Source organism: Mytilus galloprovincialis, chromosome 5 (genome assembly GCF_965363235.1).
Source record: "Mytilus galloprovincialis chromosome 5, xbMytGall1.hap1.1, whole genome shotgun sequence".
Lineage (NCBI taxonomy): Eukaryota > Metazoa > Mollusca > Bivalvia > Mytilida > Mytilidae > Mytilus > Mytilus galloprovincialis.
In genome coordinates, this window is record NC_134842.1 from 72,552,112 (window position 1) to 72,578,663 (window position 26,552).

The 26,552-nt window shown below is 32.1% G+C and overlaps 1 protein-coding gene across 2 annotated transcripts; it reads left to right on the top strand.

Moving 5' to 3' along the window:
* Positions 1-6,413: 6,413 nt before the first annotated feature.
* On the top strand, positions 6,414-24,851 carry LOC143076366 (uncharacterized). Of its 2 annotated transcripts, XM_076252096.1 has the most exons (10): positions 6,414-7,914; positions 8,876-8,995; positions 10,102-10,146; positions 12,117-12,249; positions 13,692-13,792; positions 16,012-16,061; positions 17,330-17,411; positions 17,735-17,770; positions 19,229-19,326; positions 24,585-24,851. In XM_076252096.1, the coding sequence occupies exons 1-10, from the start codon at positions 6,420-6,422 to the stop codon at positions 24,780-24,782; spliced, it is 2,358 nt and encodes a 785-aa protein (XP_076108211.1). In that variant the 5' UTR covers positions 6,414-6,419; the 3' UTR covers positions 24,783-24,851. The 2 variants fall into 2 exon arrangements, with proteins under 2 accessions (XP_076108211.1, XP_076108210.1); XM_076252095.1 differs by lacking the exon at positions 17,735-17,770 and having other exon boundaries at positions 17,330-17,447.
* Positions 24,852-26,552: the final 1,701 nt, after the last annotated feature.

The window sequence follows — 26,552 nt, forward strand, 5'->3', positions numbered from 1 at the left end:
TCACACTCGCCAATATACGCTAAATATATATTCAACTGGTTGACGACAAGTGTTAATATCACTTTTGTTTTACAATATTTGTCCATGAAACTCAGGAATCTGTGAGATTTATAAATATATTATACGAAAATATAAACTTGATTGCAAAAAAACGTGTTTTTCTCAAAAAAAAGTTGACCTGACGGTATTCACCCTCGCCGATATACGCTATATATATATTGAAATGGTCGACGACAAGTGTTAATATCTCTTTTGTTTTACAATATTTGTCCATGAAACTCAGGAACCTGTGAGATTGAATAATATATTACACGAAAATATAAACTTTAGGGTAAAAAAGAAAACAAATCTACAAAAAAAGTTGACCGGACGGTATTCACCCTCGCCGATATACGCTATATATATATTCAACTGGTCGACGACAAGTGTTGATATCTCTTTTGTTTTACAATATTTTATCATGAAATTCAGGAATCTGTGAGAATAATAAATATTGGATACGACAATATAAACTTTATAGTGAAAAAAAAAGTTTGTCTCCAAAAAAAGTTGACCGGACGGTGTTCACATTCGCCGATGTACGCGTTAATTATACGGAGTGTCTATTCGTCCGGCTAGCCGGACGAATAGTTAAAAATCTCTATTCGTCCGGCCATCCGTCTGCAGATGCGCAAACCTTCGATATCAATCAAAGTGTCATGTGACGCGGAAAGTGTCCCGGATGAGGTGTCGGATAACACACGCGGTGTCGGATAACACACGCGCGTATGCAATGGACGTTTTGAGAATTGGAGATCGTGATTTATATTTAGAGATGGCATAGAGAAAACCAGAGAGAATGTGATTGCTTTAAACAAATGTCTATAGGAGTGATTCCAGAACAATAGCGTATACATGTTAATTGTGAGAAATAAGCCTGAAATCAAAGTGAAATTGATGATTTACCCCCATTTACCTTATGGACGCATTCGGAAAAAAGTACTATATCAAACTTGCTTGGATGCATTATTTTCAGTTATACTACAACGGAGATATATGAACATACTGATATGCCTGGACTGGGAATAAGACACCAGGGTTGGGGAATCCCCCCTTTTTTTGTTGTATCTAATACACATTTTTTTCTAAAAAAAATCTTATCGAAAACACAATCCTACTTTTGGGGACAGGTTACACGTGCCTGACCTTTTCTCTAATTTCCTATGAAATAAAAATCGCCGAACAATTTAAATGAAGGATCGTGCATAATCATATGAGGACCTTACTTTAACCAAACTTCAATAAATTCAGGATTTTTTGGATTCAAAGATGAAGCCAATAATGATTGGCTCGACTATTTGCTTTACAGGAAATTCATAGGCAGAAGAACAAAAGAGAGAATCATTTCTGCCCTCCCTAACCCAAGTTCCTTTAGAATATTAGAACAAAAAAATCTGATTCAAATGTATAGTTTTTTTTATTATTAGAATGAGATCTTTTTCATAAAATGATGTTAGCTAATATATTTTGAAACAACTCGTGCTTTATTTAAAACCTTCAAAACACGATGTTATATCTTCATCATTATATTTTTGGCCGGACAAATAGCGAAAACCCGTAACGTTGAAATGCTATTTGTCCGGCTTGCCGGATGAATAGACATTTTAGACTATTTGTCCGGCTAGCCGGACGAATAGCCACTGCCTTAATTATATTGAACTGATACAAATAAGTGTCAATATCTTATTTGTTTTACAATATTTTTACACGAAACTAAGAAATCTACGACATCAATAAATACTTGATATGAAAATATAAACTTTATAGTAAATAAAAATGTTTTTCTTCAAAAAAAGATGACCGGACGGAACAAACATTCGCCGTTATATGCCTTAATATAAGTTGGTAGACCCAAGTGTTTATATCTCTTTTATTTTATCAAATTTATGAAATCTGAGAGATCAATAAGTACTTGATATGAAAATATAAACCTTATATCAAATATGTTAAATGTTGTTCTTAAAAAAAAAAGTTGATCTGAGGGAATTAACATTCGCCGATATTATTATTTAAATATATTGAACTGATCAACACAAGTTTTAATATCTCTTCATTTTTATAATATATCTGTCCATGAAATGAAATAATTTGTGAGATTAGATAAATATTTTACAAGAAAAATAAACTTTAAAGTAAAAACAATGAGCCCAAAATGTTTATGTGAGCGAGTTCACCAATGCATATTAGAAGTAATGATATTTAATCAAATTAATCTAATTTTGACACTTGTTGTAATCACCAATCAAGCCAAATAACATGTCATTAAAGTTTTTACACCTGAGACATCAAATACATTTAATTGAATTACCTTATAATCAGTTGGTAATTAGTATCCAATTAAAGAAGAAATTTTATGAAGTTCAGGATTTCAGATTAACATTTAACTCACCTAATAATAACTATTCAATTGTTCAGTCATTTATGCTCTGACTTTCAACCAGTTCAGATCACACAAATTATATTTCTACTATATTTTGCTTTTTGCATGTCTTTTTAAAGACAATTTTCAATATATATTCATTATTGAACTATTGATATAGATAGATTGATAGTTGTGTTACTATATATATTGCTTTATTCAAAAGCATGTCTTTTTAAAGACAGTTGTCAAACATATATTTATAAATACAAAAGTAAACAGATTGATATTAGTGCTACTATATATTGCTTTATTTAAAGGCATGTCTTTTTAAAGACAGTTGTATAGCCATCATATTAGTACAACTTACCAGTAGACAAAATATCAAAATGGACAGTGGGTCTATTGTCTATATGCATACAGATGTATTACATCAAACAGAAATAGTAGATATTTTAACTAAACCTGAAACATCTTGTACATCGAATGTTCCCCCTTATAAGCCAAAGGCAAACGAAGTTTACTTGTTTCAAACTGGTGCTGATGATTGGAAATGTGACCAATATCTGTGGATAAATAATGGTACAAAATCAGTCACCATTGGTAATGATGTTCTTAAAAAACATTTTTACAAAATCCGATTACCAGGAACAACAGACAAAACAAACGGTAGAAAAAGACCAGTTGGTTCTTTACAGTTTAAGAAAACTGCATATAGTTTGAAAAGTAACAAAAGCTTAAAATACTTGTGCATTGAAACATGAAACATGAAAACTTAATTAAACGCCTATTTCTACATATACAATATGTATTCAATGGCGTTGTACATAAATGACATATAAAATACAAAAATACTAAACAAAAATACAATATGTATGTACAATACCAAAAATTGAAAATTTATACTGTGATACACAAGAAAAAAGTCAGAAAAGTTCAAAATAATTTTGGAAATACAATGTTTTCAACCGACATTTAAAAATATCCAAAGATTCAGAGTTTCTTACATGTGTACCTAGTTCATTCCACAATTTTGGCCCAGTAGTACTAAAGCTTCTATCTGAAAAAGTTTTCTTTTTGTTATATGGGACTGCATAACAACCAATAGATGACTCTGACGACCTTAATGAACGTTTCGACACTGGAGGATTTAACAAATTGATCAAATAAGACGGTGCATTACCTACATGACAGTTGTACATGTATGTTAAGATTTTAAATGTAATTCTGGCTTTGATCGGAAGCCAGTGTAAGTCAAACAATGCCTGCTTGGCACTGTCATACTTAGAACGGTTTAACACAAGTTTGGCACACATATTCTGTATACGTTGCAATTTATATAAATCAGTTTGTGAAACTCCAAAAAGTATAACATTGCAATAATCTAAATGTGAAATAACCAAAGATAAGACCAAAGTTTATGAGGGAGATGAGACGGTATATGTACCCGTTGGCCATGGGAACAGCAAAAAGTCAGATCCCCCTGAGTATACACGCACTGCTCCTTCTGTATTAAGAAAAATAGAGCAAGACATAAGGTCAGGTGAAAAAACTGCCATGGATGTTTACAGAGAAAGCATATCAAATGGTTCAGTTTCTGGTGAACACCAAGGGGTGCTAAATGCTAGAAATGTGAAACAAGTTGAGAACCTAGTAAGGAAAGTCAATGAGGAAGAAAGACTGAGCAAAGATGATATATATAACCTATATTTTTACCATTTGAACAAATTGAAACAATTTCATTTATTCGATAGTAATATAAACTATTAACTATAAACAAGGATTTCTAACTATACAAATCCTTGCTATAAAGGTTATTTTTTCATAAAATATTGCTATTAACAATATTATAACCAAAGAAGAGATATTTTAGTCTTGTGTCGATCAGTTCAATATATTAAGGCATATATCGATTGAATGTAAAATCCGTCCGGTCAATTTTTTTTTTTTTTTTTATTATTTAAATATATAGTTTAATTTTTCGTATAATATATTTATTCATTTCCAATGTTCATAAATTTCAGGGACAGATATGGTAAAAAAAATATTAACACTTATGTCAATCAATTTATTATTATTAACATATATCGGCGAATGTTAGCTGTCCGGTCAATTTTTTTTTGAAGAAAAATATTTTTTTTATCATAGAGTTTATATTTTCATATCATATATTTATTTATCTCGCACATATCTTTTATGAAAAAATATTGTTTACAAAAAAAATATTTACATTTTTTGTCGCTCAGTTCAATATAATCAACGCGTACATAGGCGAGGGTGAATATGTAACAAAAAATTTGTTCCGGCGTGACATTTGTTCCACCGGAACAAATTTCATAGGAAATATGTTCCACTGGAACTTATGTCACAGAAAATATGTTCCAGCACTATAAAATTTGTTCCGGAACTAATTTTTTAACCAAGTGTGAAATAAGTTCCGGAACAAAAATCACAGCACCATGAGTTTTGTTCCAATATTAAAATTTAAAAAAAAGTGAAATAAGTTCTTTTGATATTAGTTTTAACATGTTTAAACGAAGGTAATTTATAGGAATCAATGAAAATGTTCTGCTCGAAACTTATTTCACAGAAAATAAGTTCTGTGCTTGCATGGGGTACATTTGCAATTGAAGGAATGACTGTAGGATGAAGATAAGAAAATGATGCGATGATAATGTATCTGTGTTTTATGGTTTATGTGGTATTCAACCTCCTTGTTTCCTAATGATCTGTCATGGGTGTTCTAATCATACATGTACTTAGCTATGATAATTGCACATTTTTAAAAGAATGTGTCTTTTGTTTCTTTATGTCTTTTAATATAATTGATCAGTCACTTTGTCCTTTTCAAAAAGTACAAATGTTCATCTTTAACTATAATACTTTTTTTCGGAGTGACTTTTATTATTATTTCTTATTCTACTCTTTCCTGGCTCATAAGGTCCATTTTTAGTATTATTAATTGAGCATGTTATTAAAATTTTGCTTTACTCCACATGATCCAATTGGATGTTTACACTTTTTATTTATTACATTATCAATATAGTACATGTTTTTTATAATGACTTTAAACTCACTGATGACAAGTGCTCAGTATATAAGATAACTTGTTTAACCAGTGGAACATATTTCACAGACAAGGAACTTATTTCACCAGGTAAGGAACAAATTTCACAAATCCAGAACTTATTTCACCAGGTGAGGAACAAATCTCACAAACATGGAACTTATTTCACTAGGTAAGGAACAAATTTCACCAACCCAGAACTTATTTCACCAAGTAAAGTGTGGAACTTATTTCATAGAGGTGGAACAAATTATATAGAAATTGTCTGTGAAAAAAGTTCTCCCAGAACATATTTCCTGTGAAATTAGTTCCACTGGAACTTTTTTCACAGGAACAAATTTTGGCTCACAAATACCGTCCGGTCAACTTTTTTTGCAGATTTTTTTTCTTTTTTACTTTAAAGTTTATATTTTCGTGTAATATACTATTCAATCTCACAGGTTCCTGATTTTCATGGACAAATATTGTAAAACAAAAGAGATATTAACACTTGTCGTCGACCATTTCAATATATATATAGCGTATATCGGCGAGGGTGAATACCGTCCGGGCAACTTTTTTTTGAGAAAAACACGTTTTTTTTGCAATCAAGTTTATATTTTCGTATAATATATTTATAAATCTCACAGATTCCTGAGTTTCATGGACAAATATTGTAAAACAAAAGAGATATTAACACTTGTCGTCAACCAGTTGAATATATATTTAGCGTATATTGGCGAGTGTGAATACCGTCCGGTCAACTTTTTTTGCTCAAAAATAATTATTTTTCCTCTTTTTTTTTATATTCATAAAATATAGTTTAATATCTTTCAGGTTTACAAATATTAAACAAATCTATCGGATAACAAAAAAGTTATGACTATATATATGTCGTCCGGTCAACCGTCCTGTCACTATCCGGGCAATCGTCCTGTCATTAGTGGTTCCCGTATTTTCAAGATGTCAGCGCCCATGCGGAGTTGTGTTGGGATGAATTTAACACAACGATCAAACATTACTCGTACTTTAAGGGTTATTTTGAAACGAAATAAATATCTTAACATACGTTGCATTGAAGATAGATATATTTCTTCTCAAACTACCAAAATCGAAGAACAAACAACTGAGTGTAATGTCACAAATGATTTTTGTAAAGAAGATGACATTTATGGCATTAATAAATTTTATGAATCACTTCAGCCTCGTGTAAATCCAGAGGTGTCCCTCAAAACAGAACAGTTGGCAACAAAATACAACATTCCTAATATTCTCCGTAAGAAAAAATTTGACACAGTTCAAGTGCCGTATGGATTTGTTCGCTTAGATCCAGGTGTTTCAAATAAGTTTGTGACAAGCCAGTCTTCTGATGAAAATGAATCATACAATGTTCAAACAAAGCGACAAAGAAGAAAGGCGAAAAATGTAAATGCTTCAAAAATTGACAGCATGCGAATGGATATCAATATGGATTCTCGTTCAATAGTCCCAGACGTTTCAACACAAGATTTTGACTCAGCAAACAATAATGGTGATATCCTTCAAAATTTCTCATCAAATTTTAAAAATCCTAGACTACATCCAACTAGACAAGACATAACTGTGACATCAAGAAGAGAAAACAGAGATTATGAAATGAAACATCATACTAAAATTAAATCTGAAAGAAAAACTGCTAGTGGAGAGTATAGATTTTCTCATGATACTGATCAAAATTACTTTAATTCTTCTGTAAACCGAGAGATGGACAAACAAACAAAGATGTCTAACAACACATCTTCTACAGTTGAGACACAATATTTTCCCTATTTATTAAAGCAGGAGAGCACACTTGAAAACTGTGATCTTAAAGCTAAACCTGTGACAGAAGAGAACCATGATAACTTTATAGACCAACAATATTTTGACACTGTACATGAATCAAACAGAAATGGTTCAAATATTTCAGATCACAGTCATGACAGTGCAAAGAAAAAATCTGAATCTTTTAGTGAAAGACAAAGTAACATAATAGATCAGCAATATTTTGATTATGCACTGAACCATGAAAGTGCTAGAGATGGCTTAAATGAAAATACCAACATTAAACCAGATATATTATCTGATCCTCAATATAGAGAAGATGAACAAGAAAATAATAAGTTATCGCCTGTTTCACTAGAAGAAATTGATTATAACCAACTAAATGATCATGAAACTTCAATTGAAAGTCAATATTTCAATAATTTACATACAACAGAAAAGACAAACAATAAGCACCAGCCAGAAGTAGAAAATAGAAACTTGAATGATATAAGACAAAGTAAAATTACTCTTGATTTAACCATAGAACATCAAAAGTCATCTGCTTATAATCGTAAACAAACTGTCTCTTCAAGAAAAGTGCATGAGGAGAAAATTCTCTCTACAGCTGAGGAAGCTGTCAAAAAAATAAGAGATGAGCTTGAAGCTAAATCTATATTGTCTAAAGGTACATTATAATAAATACCTGTTTCAAATTTGCTTACATGTAGAATTGTTTGCACCTGTCCTACATCATGTACATACATGTATATAAGTCAGGAATCTGATGTTCAGTGGTTGTCATGATTGTCATCTGTTTATGTGGTTCATAAGTGTTTCTTGTTTCTCGTTTTTATATAGATTAGACCGTTGGTTTTCCTGTTTGAATGGTTTTACACTAGTAATTTTTGGGGCCCTTTATAGCTTGCTGTTCACTGTGTGCCAAGGCTCTGTGTTGAAGGCTGTACCTTGACCTATAATACTGGTAGTTTACTTTTATTAATTGTGACTTGGATGGAGAGTTGTCTCATTGGCACTCATACCACATCTTCATTTATCTATCATGTGATATATATAACTTGTTTTTAACCAAAATAATGTAGAGAAATTTCTAGAACACAAGTGTCATTCACATCATCATGTTCTGCTTCAATATTTTACCAGTTATCATGGTTATTGACACAGTTATAATGAAATGCTTAAAGGTCCTCATGAATATTTTCAAGCTTTAATCATTTAATACCATCATGACCATGTGCTTACCAGCTGTGCACAATTCTCAACTTTTCAGGTTTATACTTAATAACTCAGTCACTAAAATAAACTTAGATAATATAATTTTGAGATGAAATTTGAGCAAGTACTCAGTAGCTCTTACAAATGTATATCATGTATATATGCAATGCATTAAAAAATAATTATTAAAAAATGAAATTATTAATGTATACCTGTATACATGTATACAATTCTCAGTTTGGAAAGAGTTCGATCCATATGACATCTAAATAGAAAGAAGTGTAATGCCTTTACAGGTTAATTCCATCCCCAGTCTGGAAAAAGTTACAAATCGCATCTACTCTAAAAAAAAAAGTATTAAAATTGTATAGCTAAATTAACCTTTGACCTTATATTGAATTCATTTATTACAGAACCAACAGAACCAATAAGAAAGAAGATGAGGCAAAACAAAGAAATGATGGAACAGTTACACAATATGACCTCTACAGAGGTCGTTAGCAAGCTTTATCATAGTATTGTGTATGACAGAGGTAAATAAGAATCTGAGGTTAAAGGTTAATTGATATGACCTCTACAGAGGTAGTTAGCAAGCTTAATCATTGTATTGTGTATGATAGAGGTAAATAAGAATCTGAGGTTAAAGGTTAATTCACATGACCTCTACAGAAGTTGTTAGCAAGCTTTATCATAGTATTGTGTATGATAGTGGTAAATAAGAATCTGAGGTTAAAGGTTAATTCACATGACCTCTACTGAAGTTTTTAGCAAGCTTTATCATAGTATTGTGTATGATAGAGGTAAATAAGAATCTGAGGTTAAAGGTTAATTGATATGACCTCTACAGAGGTGGTTAGCAAGCTTTATCATAGTATTGTGTATGATAGAAGTAATTAAGAATCTGAGGTTAAAGGTTAATTCATATGACCTCTATAGAGGTTGTTAGCAAGCTTTGTCATAATTGTGTAAGGTAGAAATAATTGAAAAAAAAGTTTAAAGGTGAATTGTTATGACCTCTAGAGCTTTATCATATATTCATAGTATACTGCAAGGCAAAGGTAATTAAAGAAACAGAGGCTTAATATTGATTGTTATGACCTCAGTCTCTGAAAGTTGTTAGCAAGCTTTGTCATGGTATTGTGAAAGATAGAAATAATTGAAAAAATAAGGTTAAAGGTGAATTGTTATGACCTCTACATATCTTTGTATTCTGCAAGACAAAGGTAATTAAAGAAACAGAAGCTAAAGGTTGATTGTAATAACCTCTGCGAAAGTTGTTAGCAAGCTTTATGATAATATTGTGCAATCGTAATTGTAATGAATTTATGAACTTGAAGTTAAATTTTAAAATCTCTAACAAAGAAGTCATACTGTGAAGATGAAGATTTTATCATATTTTTGACCTTGGTGTAAATGGCACATTTTTGAAAGTCTAATCTCAGTTAAATTTACTTTCATTTTTTCAGACTTGACCTATAATGGTTTACTTTTATAAATTGCTATTTGGATAGAGAGTTGTCTCATTGGCACTCACACCACATCTTCCTATATCTATTGAAGTCATTAGACCTTGACCTATAGACAACTTTCTATTTTAGGAATAAAATGTAAAGGAATTAATCTGAACTTTTTCTTCCAGATGATGTTATAGCCATCAGTAAACCCTATGGAATGCCTTGTGTTGGTAAGTTTCAACAGGGACTTAACAAAACGCCAATAGGTTTGAATTAGTACTTTGACCATTGACATTGACTCTCACATATTTACAAGATTGGGCATCTGCATCCCATGGGCACATTCTTCTTTTTTTTCCAAACTTGGCAAAAGTTATATGATCAAAGATTAAAATATGAATTTCGAGTGGGATTTTTAAAAGCTCTATACTATTTTTGCCAACTCATATTTCTTTTGGTAAGATATTGCCTTTTTTTGTTGAGCCTGCAACTTTTGTCCCAGAAAGCTCGATATAGGGATAGTGACCCGGTGGTTCTCAGACAGTTTTCACTTGACCTTGACCTCATTTCATGGATCAGTGAAGAAGGTTAAGTTTTGGTGGTCAAGTCCATATCTCAGATACTATAAGCAATAGGGCTAGTATATTCGGTGTATGAAAGGACTGTAAGGTGTACCGGTCCATCTGGTAGGTGTCATTTGACCTTGACCTCATTTTCATTGTTCAGTGGTTATAGTTAAGATTTTGTGTTTTGGTCTATTTTTCTTATACTTTATGCAATAAGTCTACTACCGGTTATATTTGTTGTATGAAATGATTGTAAGGTGTATATGTCTAGCTGGCAGGTGTCATCTGACCTTGACCTCATTTCATGGTTCAGTGGTCTAAGTTAAGTTTTTGAGTTTTGTTCTTTTTATACTACCGCAAAAATTTTTGGTCGTATATTGGTATCACGTTGGCGTCGTCGTCGTCCGTCGTCGTCAGCATACGAAAAACTTTTGTTTTCGCACTAAAACTTTAGTATAAGTGAATAGAAATCTATGAAATTTAAACACAAGGTTTATGACTATAAAAGAAAGGTTGGGATTGATTTTGAAAGTTTTAATACCAACATTTTGGGAATTAGGGGCCAAAAAGGGCCCAAATAAGCATTTTCTTGGTTTTCGCACTATAACTTTAGTTTAAGTAAATAGAAATCTATGAAATTTTGACACAAGGTTTATGACCACTAAAGGAAGGTTGGGATTGATTTTGGGAGTTAAGGTCCCAACAGTTTAGAAATTAGGGGCCAAAAAGGGCCCAAATAAGCATTATTCTTGGTTTTTGCACAATAACTTAAGTATAAGTAAACAGAAATCAATGAAATTTAAACACAAGGTTTATGAACACAAAAGGAAGGTTGGGATTAATTTTGGGAGTTGAGGTCTCAACAGTTTAGGAATAAGGGGCCAAAAAGGGGCCCAAATAAGCATTTTTCTTGGTTTTCGCACCATAACTTTCATATGACTTTAGTATAAGTAAATAGAAATCTATGAAATTTAAACACAAGATTTATGACCATAAAAGGAAGGTTTGGATTGATTTTGGGAGTTCTGGTCCCAACAGTTTAGGAATAAGGGGCCCAAAGGGTCCAAAATTAAACTTTGTTTGATTTCATCAAAAATTTAATAATTGGGGTTCTTTGATATTCCGAATCTAACTGTGTATGTAGATTCTTAATTTTTGGTCCTGTTTTCAAATTGGTCTACATTAAGGTCCAAAGGGTCCAAAATTAAACTAAGTTTGATTTTAATAAAAATTAATTTTTGGGCTTCTTTGATATGCTGAATCTAAACATGTACTTAGATTTTTGATTATTGGCCCAGTTTTCAAGTTGGTCCAAATTGGGGTCCAAAATTAAAGTTTGTTTGATTTCAACAGAAATTGAATTCTTGGGGTTCTTTCATATGCTGAATCTAAACATGTACTTAGATTTTTTATAATGGGCCCAGTTTTCAAGTTGGTTCAAATCGTGGTCAAATATAATTATATTTAGGACTATCAATAATCAATATAATATCAATAATTAGTAAAGAACATGAAGAAGGCGAGACATTGCAGCGTGTGCACTCTTGTTTAGTTTTTAAACTTTGTCAAAAGTTGTGCTTTGTATGTTTTCTTTGTATTTTGAGTACATGTATTTATATTTTGATTATTTTTAGACGGCCCTGGAGGTCATTTGACTATACAGAACTGTTTAGAAAAGTTAAAGAACCATGTTGACCCAGAACTGAAGAAGCTCCACCTTATAACACACCTAGACAGAGATTCAACAGGGATTATCTTGTTAGCAAAGTATGTTATGTTTATCAATGTTTATACAGTAATAATGTAGCAATTGGATCAACTTTTGTAAAAATAACAGGTAAACAAACTTTTTTGCACTCAATATAATATACATTTTAATGCAATTTAGATGTAACTATTTTTTTCATTTGCTAAAAGTTGCCGTCAAATCCACAGTTGACCAGGCGTAACTAAGGAGGGACCCGCCATTTTGAATTGATTGAATCAACAAATGTTCGATTACTACTACATAATTGAAAATAAAACAACACCAACCTCGAATATGCCGTTTTAATGTAATTTTACCCAATTTGAAGCGTACAGATAACATAATAACCTCCAGTTTGTAAGTTTTCATTTGTATGACGTCACGTTTAGCCATGACGTCTTTGTGCCAAAATCATTCATGAAGTTTCGCGGATTTTTTTCTTTTTGTCAAATTTAGACATTTTTTCAAGTTTGATCGTATTTTTTCTTTTTGTAATGCATTAGAATCGGAATAACAGTACTGTAGTTGAAGAGTTGCCACCGTCAATTTTGATTTGACGGTCGCAAATCTCCGTTTTACTGTCCACGCTACGCGTCGCCTGTAAAACTTCATTTGCGACCGTCAAATCTACAATTGACGGTGGCAACTCTTCAACTACAGTACTGTTATTCCTTAATTGCACTTTGACCTATAATGGTTTACTTTTTACAAATTGTTACTTCAATGGAGAGTCGTCTCATTTGCAATCATACCACATCTTATATTGTCTCCTGTTATTATGCTTCTATGTTATGCAATATGAGAAAGGTAAAGTTACTGTTTACCTCACAGTTCATATTCGGTTTTCTTCCAGGTTTACTTTAAGCCATGTTAATTATTATGAAGAATCAAAGACACCTTTTTCTGTTTTCTACTAGACAAACTCTCTTTGTACTGGGTCTTTTTGAAATTGAATAATGTCACAGGGAATGAATAAATACAGAAAGTGGAAAATTTTCCAAATAGTCTTGCTTGTGGGACAGGACAGATAATGAAATATAAAAGAGTGTGAATTAGCTTCTACTGTGACATGTAATATTGAATTAGGCTATAGTTTAAGGCCCATTTTGGTCATATAGCTGGTAATGTATTATAGGTATTTATGCATTTCTGGCTTTCAAAAGTTTGGAAGTGAACATAACTGATGATAGTATATTCAGAAAAAGGCTTTAAAAGCACAACATTTTTGAAGTGAAGTACTGTAAATTCAGAAATTATTGCGATGTTTTCATTATTGGGAAAAACGCAACAATGTTAAAATCGCAATAATTTGAAGTTTAAATACAGAATTTTCCTCAATATCACAAAATTAAAATCACATTAAAAATTACAAAAAGGCAATAATAAATGCAAGCAATAATTTCTGAATTTCCAGTATTTGTTGAATGATTTGTTGATTTGTTGATTTATCTTTATATTATAGAACAGAAATGATGGCCTTCAGATTAACAGAGGCTTATAAGAAAAATGAAGTGATAAAGAAATTCTTTGTTTTGACCAAAGGCATCCCTCAGCCTGAGGAAGGTATGTCATATGTTACACTGTTACACACTTACAACACACTAAGTTTAACACACTTTTACACTTACAACCTTACAAGTGACAGATTCGAGTGATGATTGTAAGGCGGTTACAAGCAGGGCTTCCAAAAAACATTTGAGCCAGCCGGACATTTTATATCTGATCCCGATTTTAATCCCTTAAAACTAAGTCACAAAAGGCAATTATGGTAATCAGATGGCCATTCTAATGATAATGACATTAGATTAAAAAACGATTTTAAACTTTACTTTGTTTTGGATGTTTGGATGTAAACTGTTAAATTGGCAGTGCATCATTCAAAGTGTGCACATCAGCGTGCTCATATCTGCCATAGACTCTTTATTTGTGCAAAATGACATGTCAAAAACTTCATTTTCGTTTTTAAAATCACATTTTTCTAAAACCGGATGTTGACTTGACAATGGTAAAACATGGACCGTAAATGGATATGTAAAATCCGTGTACGTTTGCAAAGCATGACTGAGTGAAGAAGCTCTTTCCACGTTATTTCTTCAACAAAATGCTTGAAATGAACGTTTAGGTACAGGTATCAATGATAATTTTAGCATTTTGAAGAAATAAAGGATGCATAATAAAATTTCCCAACTTTGCACATGCGCACACATGTTCTTGTTCATTTGACGTAGTTCTGACGATTTTTCATTTAGACCTTTTAAATTTTTTTATCAAATCATGTAGGTAAACTAATTTCTTATAATTTTAATCTTTTGGACTAAATCAATTAGCTACAAACCGCTGAAATGTAAGTAAATAATTGTGAATAGACCGATCAATTTATACGATGTCCGGTACTGAACATAGTTTACCTGTCACCTCAACAGGTAGATATCACCTGTCCAACAACTAATTAGCCTTGATTAGAATTAGAAAGTATTGAAGTAGGGGTTGTTTTGATAGTAATTAATCATCATGTCACTTTTATGACCGGAAATGTGTAGATGTTAAAGGCAAGAGGTTGGGTCAAAAAGATCGTGACTTATGTTAAAATGACCGAAAAAGCCTTGAAAACTAAAATGTATATGACCGTTTCATGCTTTGCCCAGCCGGACTTTTACCGGACATTAATCAAATGTTCGGAATATATGACTGTTTTGAAAGCCCTGGTTACAAGTACATTGTAGATACGTGCACAATGAACATATTGAAATACAAGTAATTCAAGAATGCTGAATCGACAGCTTATTGAAGAATTTTAGAATATTTTAATGAGAAAGGAGAGAATAGTTAAATTAAACATATTGATTAAAATAGCTTTTCAATAAATGTATATGGGAGAATTAAGCATCAGCATTTGTTGGGTTTAATCTGGAACTTATTTCTCATTGGTCTGTTTGCATTGGAAAAACCAAAAATCCCCTTATTTTATAGTTTCTTTTAAAATGCATACTTACTTTGTATAGACACTACTTTATAGGCTGTCAAAGGAGTAGGTAAGGGCCGATTTTGGCCTCAAATTTCAGGTTCATCTAATGAAAGTTTTTAGACATTTTTTAAACACTTAAGTGTCTATTTCAATTGATTCGATCAGTTTATGAGAAAGATTTTAACTGATTTAGTCATTAAAAACACCCTGATTCAAGCTTAAAAATGAAAAATCTATCAAACATGCCAAAAAACGTCACTTTTCAGATGTTTTTTGTCAAAAATGAAAGTGGCCGCATCCGTGTTCATCCTCAACCTTTATATATGTTTTGTATTATCATCAAATACAACTTACATTTCAATATTATTAATGAACACGAATGCGGCCACTTTCATTTTAGACGGAAACCGTCTAAAAATTAGCCAAAATGCTAAAATTTTGAAGATTTCAGTAATTTAGCATGACTTAATGATGCTAGAACGCGATATTTGTGTATTGTATTGTCAAAAACAGCTCATATTTATGTAACAGAAGCATTTTACTTTCCAAAAAATAGCTTAAAGATTACATTTTCACAATTTTCTAAAACTGCTATATTTTGGGACCAAAAAGGGGTCTTACTGAACCTACTCCTTTCTTCATCCACTGTTTAATTTACATCTGCGTCTTCTCTGAGTAACCAGATTGATTGATGTATTGAAGTTGATGCTTGGCTGATTACATGATACATTGAGGAACAACTCTATCATTTTTGCATACAAGGTCGAGAAATAAATAGATGCAAACTTTGTATGAAAAATGTGGTTTTATTTTTTAGGTGTGATAGACATACCAGTTGCAGAGGGCAAGATAGATGGAAAATACAGGGTAAGGGTTAAAATATGAAACATGTAGATATGGTGTATGGACGGTGAAGAAACTGCAAATTAACAACACATGCAGCACAAAAATTTTAAAGACAAAATGTCTGTTTTGTATTACCTATGTTGGTGGATTGCTGCCACAGCACCTTTACAGCACCAATACTAACGCAGCAATAATTTCGTTTTTAGGATAGCATCTGTTATTCTTCAAAGCTGTCAGTTGGCAATAACAAATTGTTATAAGTGAAAAATCCTGTATTGATGTGTAAAAAATATGATATGATTGCCAATGAGACAACTAACTATCCACCAAAGTTCAAATAAAGTGAATGTAAGCAATACAGAGTAAACTCTTCAAAGTTTATGCATTTGTTTATATTCATAAAGATAATAATTTTTCTATCTCATTTTTGAATTTAACTGGGTAATTTAAAATGTCTATTCCAAAAATGAAACAGTGAAAAATGACAACTTTATACAGAAAACTCTGTAGTAAACACACACATTAATCTTTTAACACACCAAAATTGGATCACTCCTTTTTTGTAAAATTAATTACAATTTACAGTAGGGTCTTTGAAACACATATCATAAAATAAAACAAACAGTAGAGTCATATGAATATAAGGAGATATTTAGTGATATATTACATACTTAGTAGTAAATACAGATAAATTGTATGTGTAATACAATCAATGGCAAGCGTGCTGTATCAGCCACCCGTGATGATATCGATATCAGCACGGTTGCAAACTCTTTATCACACCTTTAATCTGTATGATGTCACCTCATCGATTGCAGTCACTGTTGCAAAGACTTTATCAAAACCCTAATCTGTATGACGTTATGTCAAACCTATAATCTGTATGACGTCATTTCAATCCTCCTTATCTGTATGACGTCATGTCACATAAAAAACATCTACTTCAGATATATGTATATAATAAAGTGTATATGATATGGCTTTTTCAATATCACACACCGTATCAACCCTCAACCAATATAATCCCTCGAGCAGAGCTTTTGGGATTATATTGGTGTCTCGGGTTGATACGAATGCGATATTGAAAAAGCCATATGATATCCTCTCTATATAATCAATGATACAATATATCACAACAAAAGTTTCTACTTCTTTAGCTGTATAAATCCTTCATTAAGATTTGCTAGGTTGACTCAAAACAGTACATTGTGTTGAGTAATGAAGTTATATCAATTAATATAATACATAATAAAATATAAATAATCACAAATTATGTTTACTATTTTAAGATGGTTCTGAAACCAGAAGGATTTAATAGATCTAAAGGAACATTCAAAGCAGTAACTCAGTATAAAGTATTGGCAACATCAGGCACTGTGGCTTTAGTAGAATGTATTCCCTTGACAAGTAAGTGATGCATAGTAACTAAGTATAAAGTATTGGCAACATCAGGCACTGCGGCTTTAGTAGAATGTATTCCCCTGACCAGTAAGTGATGGATAGTAACTCAGTATAAAGTATTGGCAACGTCAGGCACTGCGGCTTTAGTAGAATGTATTCCCCTGACCAGTAAGTGATGCACAGTAACTAAGTATAAAGTATTGGCAACGTCAGGCACTGCTGCTTAGTAGAATGTATTCCCCTGACCAGTAAGTGATGGATAGTAACTCAGTATAAAGTATTGGCAACGTCAGGCACTGCGGCTTTAGTAGAATGTATTCCCCTGACAAGTAAGTGATGCATAGTTACTCAGTATAAAGTATTGGCAACGTCAGGCACTGCTGGTTTTGTAGAATGTATTCCCCTGACAAGTAAGTGATGCATAGTTACTCAGTATAAAGTATTGGCAACGTCAGGCACTACGGCTTATAATAATAATAATAATAATAATAAATTCTTTATTTAAAGAGGGTAACTCAATTAGAAATAGTCTAATTTTCATTGAGGCCCTCAAACAAAATACATGCATACAGTTAACATTCATACATTCATACATTAATTTACAATATATATTACTAGTATATACACAATTCAATCATTGAAATATACAAAGGGTAATAAATGACAATATTTGATATAGTTTTGTTAGAGGAAAACAAATTAGTTGACTTGCATATAATTTTCAAGAAAATGATTATAACTATGTTTCTTGAATAATTCCACATTAGGACATTTCTTTATTTCTAGTGGTAAATTATTCCATACTTTGGTTGCAGAATAATGAAAAGATTTTTTATAAAAATTTGTATTTGGTCTTGGAACAAAAAGTAGAATGTATTCCCCTGACAAGTAAGTGATGCATAGTAACTCAGTATAAAGTATTGGCAACGTCAGGCACTGCTGGTTTAGTAGAATGTATTCGCTTGACAAGTAAGTGATGGATAATTACTCTGTAAAAACATAGTTGGTTGATTAGGATTTAGAGTTGTTTAGTTGAAGTTGAGAATGGAAACAGAAATGTGCCAAAGAGACAACAACCGGACCAATGAGCAGAAAACAACCCAAATGCCACCAAAGGGTCTTCAATACAGTGATAAATCCCACTCCTGAAGGCATGCTTTAGTTTGCCTGAAAAACAATAATGTTTACTAGTTCAGCAAAAAAGACATTACACTAAAATTTGAAACAAATAAATGAACCAAAATTTAAAAAAAACATACATGACCAACTAAGGCCAGAGGTTCCCGACTTTGGATAGTTGCAAAATGCAGCAGGGTTAAACACGTGTTGTGAGATCTCAACTGTCCCCCTATACCTCTAGCCAATGAGAAATAAAAAGCAGTAAAATTCTGTTTGAAAGAAGAACAAGACTGATGTTAGAATAGGTAACAGAAATATTTGCCACTTGGCGTTAATTGTATAAACAAACAACATTTAATTATTATTTCATTATACAAAGATAGAAGATTCATTTTGAATATGTAGTTGAATATATTCATTATGAGTTTGCTTATCATTGAAGCCCATATTATCCTCGTTCTATTCTGAAGGTGCATAGTTGTCTAAATGGCATTTAAACACATCTTTTTATTTTTATTAAATAATTTGGAAAATAAAAGGGTTAAAAGTGGAAATGTAAAAATTCAACATGTTGGATGGTGAGTTGTCTCCTTGGCACTCATACTAAATATTCTTATATCTATGAGTTGTTGTGTAGATTAATACTTTAATATATTGTTTGTTTACAGGTGTAAAACATCAGATTAGAGCCCACATGTTCTTTGGACTGAACACACCTATCCTTGGAGATCACAAGTATTCACATATAACCAAAATGGCTCCTCAGGTATGTAGAATAGTACAAGATCGACTATTGTAGGTTGTATGTGACAGTTTGTCATCCGTTATATTATCCAAATAAAATTGTACTTGAAGAACCTAATCCTTCAAAAAAACTAGTCAATAACAAACATTTTACATATCAATTATTTACTTATCTATTTAATATACAGTTGACTCTCGTTATGTCGAAGTCAGCTGGACCAGCGAAATATTTCGAGATACACGTTGTTCGACTCAAACGAACACCGGAAGTTCGACAATCTAAGGGACACAACTCTTGCTTTGCTTGGTAAAGCTAAAATAAATCCGGGTGAATATGGCAAGGGGATCGATATTCTAGTATCAGATCGATGTATTTGTATGTCACAGTCTTTTATTTTTATGATGACATTATTTTTATTTATTCAATTCTTTCAATTAAAAAAATCCTATGGCTTTTCCAAGAGACTAATTTCCAATTGATAGTTTCGCTACTCAGGTTGGTTATAGCTGACAAAATTGTTTATTCTCGGATACAAGAGATTTAAGAACATTTTGATTTCTATTCATTATGTTTTATCTCAAAAGAAAATATAACAAGATTAAAGACGCTGTTTGAGTAGTTTTTAGGTGATCATCAACGGAAGCCATAATCCTCACTTTATACACACCCAAGCTCATTAGTGTAAATCACAAATTAATTGTTTTGTAAACATTTTAAATATTTTTTCATGAACATTAACAATGTATCACTAATTATTTGTCAAAATTCTATAAAAGATAATCTTAAGTAAACACTCATGGAAATAGCATGTCATAAATCAATACAGTGGTCAGTGACCGGAATTTTAATTACACGTGTATTGTCAGATTAACTATTCAATCCATTTAAATCCCGGAGGTCATGTTTTGACATATGTGTATTAGTTCGAGATAAAAAAATGAATTTTGAATGCTTTTGTTAACCTTGGGACCGTAAATTAAGTTCGACTCAACCGAAATTTCGACTCATTCAATTTCGACTCATCAGGAGTCGAATTACATACTTTTGTATGGAATAAAGTTCGGGACCACATGAAAACTTCGACTCATCCGAAATTTCGAGTCAACCGAGTTCGTAACAACGAGAGTTAACTGTATATGCTTGCTGTTCTGTATGAGTGAAGGCTCCATGTTGAAGACTCTACTTTCACTTATAACGGTTTACTCTAACATATTATGACTTGGATGGAGAGATGTCTCATTGGCACTCATACCACATCTTCTTATATCTAATTATTCATTTTTATTCATTTTTAGTCATAAATTGTGTACTTCATAAATGTACGGTTAGCTTGAGGCCTGTATTTTACAATAAACTTGATTTCATTTGTGACTTCTCAAAGGTCAAGTGAAATATTTATACTTAGATGGATTTATTGTTCTTTGCTTTACATCAAGTAGCAAATATTTCATTAATGTTCAAGAAGATCTATTGATAGTTTGTTTTGTGTCCAGTGGCAAATACATAATTCATGTTCAAGATATGGTATCTTTAGATTAAGGTAAGGTTTGCATGAAACCTGGATTTTTTTCTTAGTGATATTGTACCAATATGATACATCATTTTGTTCAGGGAGGAGTACCCAATCATTTAATGAAAAAAAATTGAACATCGCCCGTCCCGTTTTTTCAGGTGAAAAGCTAAAAATTCCGATTTTTAACGATTTTTAGGGAATATTGTATTTGAATTCTTCTGAAATAATAATGTATGCGAGTGATTATAAAAAATAAAACTGAATAAAACATGTATAAATAATTGTGGTCCATTCATTAATAATAAATTTTAATTAAAAAAATCATATAAAAGTTCCTAAAAACAAGATTTTTCAATTTTTGGGTTAAAAAAAACCCGTTGCCATGGTAACAAAAAGCCAAAAATATCCATTTTCCGGGTCCACCGTTTTTGTAAAAAACTGTGAACATAACGATTTAACTATTTGCATTATAATGAGCTAATAAAATTAATATGTCCCCGAACTTGTTTTTACGGTAATGGGCGTTATGCGTTCATCTGGTCATTTCTGTAAAACAAAAAAATATTTTGTTTGTTGATCTGCAAAGAAGAAAGTCATCTTTAAAGCATCTTTTAACAAAGAATCTTTTTGTCTTGTAACTTTTTGAGATTGACCATAATCAATGAGAGAAACAGTGATTATTTTAGGGATGACATCAAAAGATCAATGTAGGATAAAAAACTTAATTCAAATAGTTTAGGGGTGGTTAAAGTTGCTGCAAGTTTTGTTAATTTGACATGGATTTTACATATATCCATATTGGTCAATCAATTTTTCCCAAATTAAGTTTAGAGGGGGAAAGGGGGTGTCAGCGAACACTCTATGTGAATTAAGTTTTTTTTATCCTGCATTGAATTTTTGATGTCTTTGATGTCGTCCCTGAACTTTTATGCCCACCTATCAGTCGGAAGGGGAGGTGTTTAGCTTTGGTCATACTTGTGTATTAATACATGTAGAAAATGTACAAGACACTGGTTTTGAAGGAAACACTTGTATTCGTTCAGTGCTTCGAACTGTAATATTTTGAATCTTAGGAAAGCATTCAAATTGCCTTTAAAAGTAATTGAAATTGCTTTATTTCCCATGTCTGGTAAATTGTTTGTATGCAGCAAATGGATGAAAAGACATCAGTTTTGACTAGTAAAATCATTTACAGCAGTCATGTTTATTCCATTCATTTAAATCTAGACATCTACAAATGTTATTCAAATATGATCAAATATGTATGACTTAGCATGGAAAGCATTGCAGGAGAAAGATAGATTACTGGTATGATTTGTCCAATTGTTACACAGGATGTTCAGATTTGGGGTCTTTGACCAAACAAACAAACTACATGCTCCTATACATGATAAAAGACGAAACAGACAATGGCCTGGGAATACAAATGACAGTCGTATATGTATTGTTCATATTTAAAATAAGAAATGTAGTTATGTAGACCCGTAATATGAAAATCTTCCACATACTTTCAATAAATTAAAATCACTTCAATGAAGTTCCCAGGAGTAACGGCACTGTAGTTGAGGAGTCCCCACCGTCAATTTGTGATTTGATGTTCGCAAATGCCGTTTTACCGTCGACGCGTAGGGGAGCCAGTAAAACGGAAATTTTCAACCGTCAAATCAAAATTGATTGTGGCTACTCTTCAACCACAGTAATGTAAAATAAAACGTTAGAGCTTGGAATAAATGGGGAATGTGTCCATGGGACACTGATGATGCCCCCTTTTGTATAAACATAAAACATTATAAAGCATTACGTATAAATTTTATAACATTTGGTCGAAGCAACTAAAGGTAGAGAACAGAAACGAAAAATTCAGAAACGACCTCAAAAAAATACTCAGACCGAGCGTCGTCACTACTTCATTATGATCTCATATATACAGTGAAAGACTAAAAACTAACAATTTCCCATATTTTATAGTGCATACGTGCATGTGTATAGACACATGTTACCATCCTTGTTTTTAGATAAAATTGATTCAAATTTGACTGATATACATAGACGTTTGTTTGATAAGAGGTTGTAAAATGTCCGGTGGCAAATAGATCAGGCGGCATGTTCAGGACGACACAATACAATGGTTGTGTCTAATGCATCCATAAAAAAAATACTATAAGAAACAGTCCGTCAGTTGTAAAAGTGATTGATAAAATAACCCATATTTCGAATGATGTAAACGTGTGGGTTGTGTGCGTATTTTGGGACAAATCTGCTAACTGTACATTTGAAAAGACCAAGTTCAACATTCTGTCATTCGTAAAAATTATGCAATAAAAATATCTGAGAATATATATATGCATCCTCTGTAAGTAAAACATATGGCGCATTATGTTAGTTCCAACCATTTTAAACGAAATTGACTAAAAGTGTTACAAAAATGTGACGTTTTTCACTCAATCCTATTGTATTTATACTTTATAAAAATCGGAAACGGCGTGCATCAGACTTACAAATTCAATGAAAGAGACAGCGTTTTTGGAGCAGAATAAACATCACTTCTAACATCGATTTCTATTGAAATGAGCTTCCCATACATTTTTTTAAGGTTTTACGTCGGGAGACAAGAGAAAGGGGACGGCAGAAAGGAGAAATGTATCCCCCGTACGACCCCTCATAAATCTAGAACTGTAAAAAAAAATCAATTTTATTCTGTGTTTTTGTGGTAAAATGCATTGTGCATAAGTTTTTTATATCAGTTTGTTGATGCGAACTAAAGTTAGAGAACGGAAACCAATTTTATAAAAACAGACGTACACTATGGTACGTACGTTCGGATGGACGTACGAACAGACAAGGATAAAACTTAATACCCCCTTTACTACGGCGGGGGCATCAAAATGTACAATTATGAAATAAAATAAAATTCCGCGAAACTTCATGAATGGTTTTTGCACAAAGACGTTATGGCTTAACGTGACGTCATATAAATGAAAACTAACAAACTGAAGGTCATAACGTTACTTGTACGATTCAAATTTTGATAAAATTACATCAAAACAGCGATTTTGAGGTAGGTGTTGTTTTATTTTTGATAATATTGTAGTTATCGAACATTGGTCAATCAAAGCAATTCAAAATGGCGGGTCCCTCCTTTTTTCAATTATTTGAATTCGAGTTATCTCCCTGTGTACGCAAACCTTACCTTAAACGATTGTTGTTTGCTTTACATCCTGTGGCAAATATTAACTCATGTTCAAGACACAGTATCTTCAGATTACCCCATCAAACTGTTTTTGATATCTTCACATCGTTTAAATTAAATTTGATTGAAATTAACAATGAAATGTTATGGAGATTGATTATACTTATAATTCTAATAGAATGCAAACAAAATTCATGCCAGATATCAAATGTGTAATGAATACAGACATAATTATTTCACCCATGGAGGAATACTTGTAACATCATAATACAGGTTTATGTATTTACAATCTTTTTGTGTGACAAGCATATAGTGCTCACCAATGATATAAGACTGGTTATTAAACAGCACACATGCTTGGTCAATTAACAACACACATGCTTGGTCTATTAACAGCACACATGCTTGGTCAATTAACAGCACACATGCTTGGTCAATTAACAGCACACTTGCTTGGTCAATTAACAGCACACATGCTTGATCAATTAACAGTACAGGTTATGTGTCCAATTGATTAAAATGTATCTTGTAGAACTTACATGATGTAGTTATTCAATAATTTTGTTCTGATTACAGAAGATTTTTCCTGACATGCTGACTCGTCTGAGAATACGACAAGCTGAAGTGCGTTACCTACCATTACATTTACATGCCAGGTCCATTGTTATTCCAGAATTCATGGACGGCAGAAATCTCAATGTCACAGCTTATGTTCCTGACTTCTTCGTTAATAACATGAAAAGATTGAAATTAGATTTCAAGAAACATTTGTAAAGTTATATAAAAGATTCTGAGAAAATTTATAAATTTATGAAATAGATTATAAAAACATTTTTGAATTTAGTGTTACTCTTTAGTTGTTACTTAATGTAGTGTCCATAACGAATTTGTTGATAGAAATAAGAAGATGTGGTATGAGTGCCAATGAAACAACTCTCTATCCAAGTCACAATTTGTAAAAGTAAACCATTATAGGTCAAATACGATCTTTAATGGGGAGTCTTAGCTCACATCTACAGCAAGCTATAAAGGGCACCCCAAATGACTACTGTAAAACCATTCAAACCGGAAACTAACTTCTAAAAAAAAGTCTATCTATATAAAAGGAGTGCACAAGCTGAAATTTCTCAGCGTCTTTACTAACAATAGATGTTATGGTGATAGTGTTAAATATAAAGCTTTATTACAAAAGAGGGACGAAAGATACCAAAGGGACAGTCAAACTCATAAATCTAAAACAAACTGACAACGCCTTGGCTAAAAATGAAAAAGACAAACAAACAACAGCACACACGACACAACATAGAAAACTAAAGAATAAATAACACGAACCCCACTTTCACATAAACTTAACATGATCCAAAAATGAGGCCAATTTCAAATAAACCAACGAGAAATACATGTACACCTTACAATCATTCAATACACCAAATATAGTTGACCTATTGCTAATAGTTTCTAAGAAACAGACTTAACCAAGAAAACTTAACATTGACCAATGATCCGAGATCAGATGAAACCTGCCAGACAGACATGTATACCATACAATCAATATATGCATTTTAGTAAAACTATTGCTTATAGTATCTAAGAAACAAACTTAACCATGAAAACTTAACATTGACTAATGAACCATGAAAATGAGATCAAGGTCAGAAGATACCTGCCAGACAGACATATACACCTTACAATCCTTCCATACAACAAATATAGTTGACCTATTTCATATAGTACCCGTATTAGAAAAAAAAGACCAAGACTCAAAACTCAACTTTGACCACAGATTGGCACAGAACCATGAAAATGAGGTCATGGTCAAATGACACCTGCCAGTTGGACATGTACACCATACAATCATTCCATACACCACATATAGAAGACCTATTGCTTACAGTATCTAAGAGACAAACTTAACCATAAAAACTTAACATTGACAAATGAACTATGAAAAAGAGGTCAAGGTCAAATAAAAATCTGCGAGACTGACATCATAAAATATTTCCATACACCAAAAATAGTTGACCTATTGCATATAGTAGTAGGAAAAAAGACCAAATCTCAAAAACTTAAGTTTGACCACTGAACCATGAAAATAAGGTAAAGGTCAGATGACACCAGCCAGTTGGACATGTACACCTAGTAGTCATTCCATACACCAAATATAGAAGAGCTTTTCCTTATAGTATCTGATATATGGACTTTACCATGAAAACTTTACCTAGTTCACTGATCCATGAAATGAGGTTGAGGTCAGATGAAAACTACATTTATATATCTGACAGACAAGAGGACCTTGCAAGATGCACACATACTATATATACTATAGTTGTCCTATTACTCACAAGAAAGAAATTAACATTACAAAAAATCTTGACTTGTTTCAAGTAGTCACTGAACCATGAAAATGAGGTCATAGAAAATGGACATATGACAGAAGGAAACTTTGTAACATAAAGCATCCATATACAAAGTATGAAAAGTGTTATTTTTTTTATGAGTAGGTAATTTTTGGATTTACCCTGAGTTACAGGTCAAACTATATTT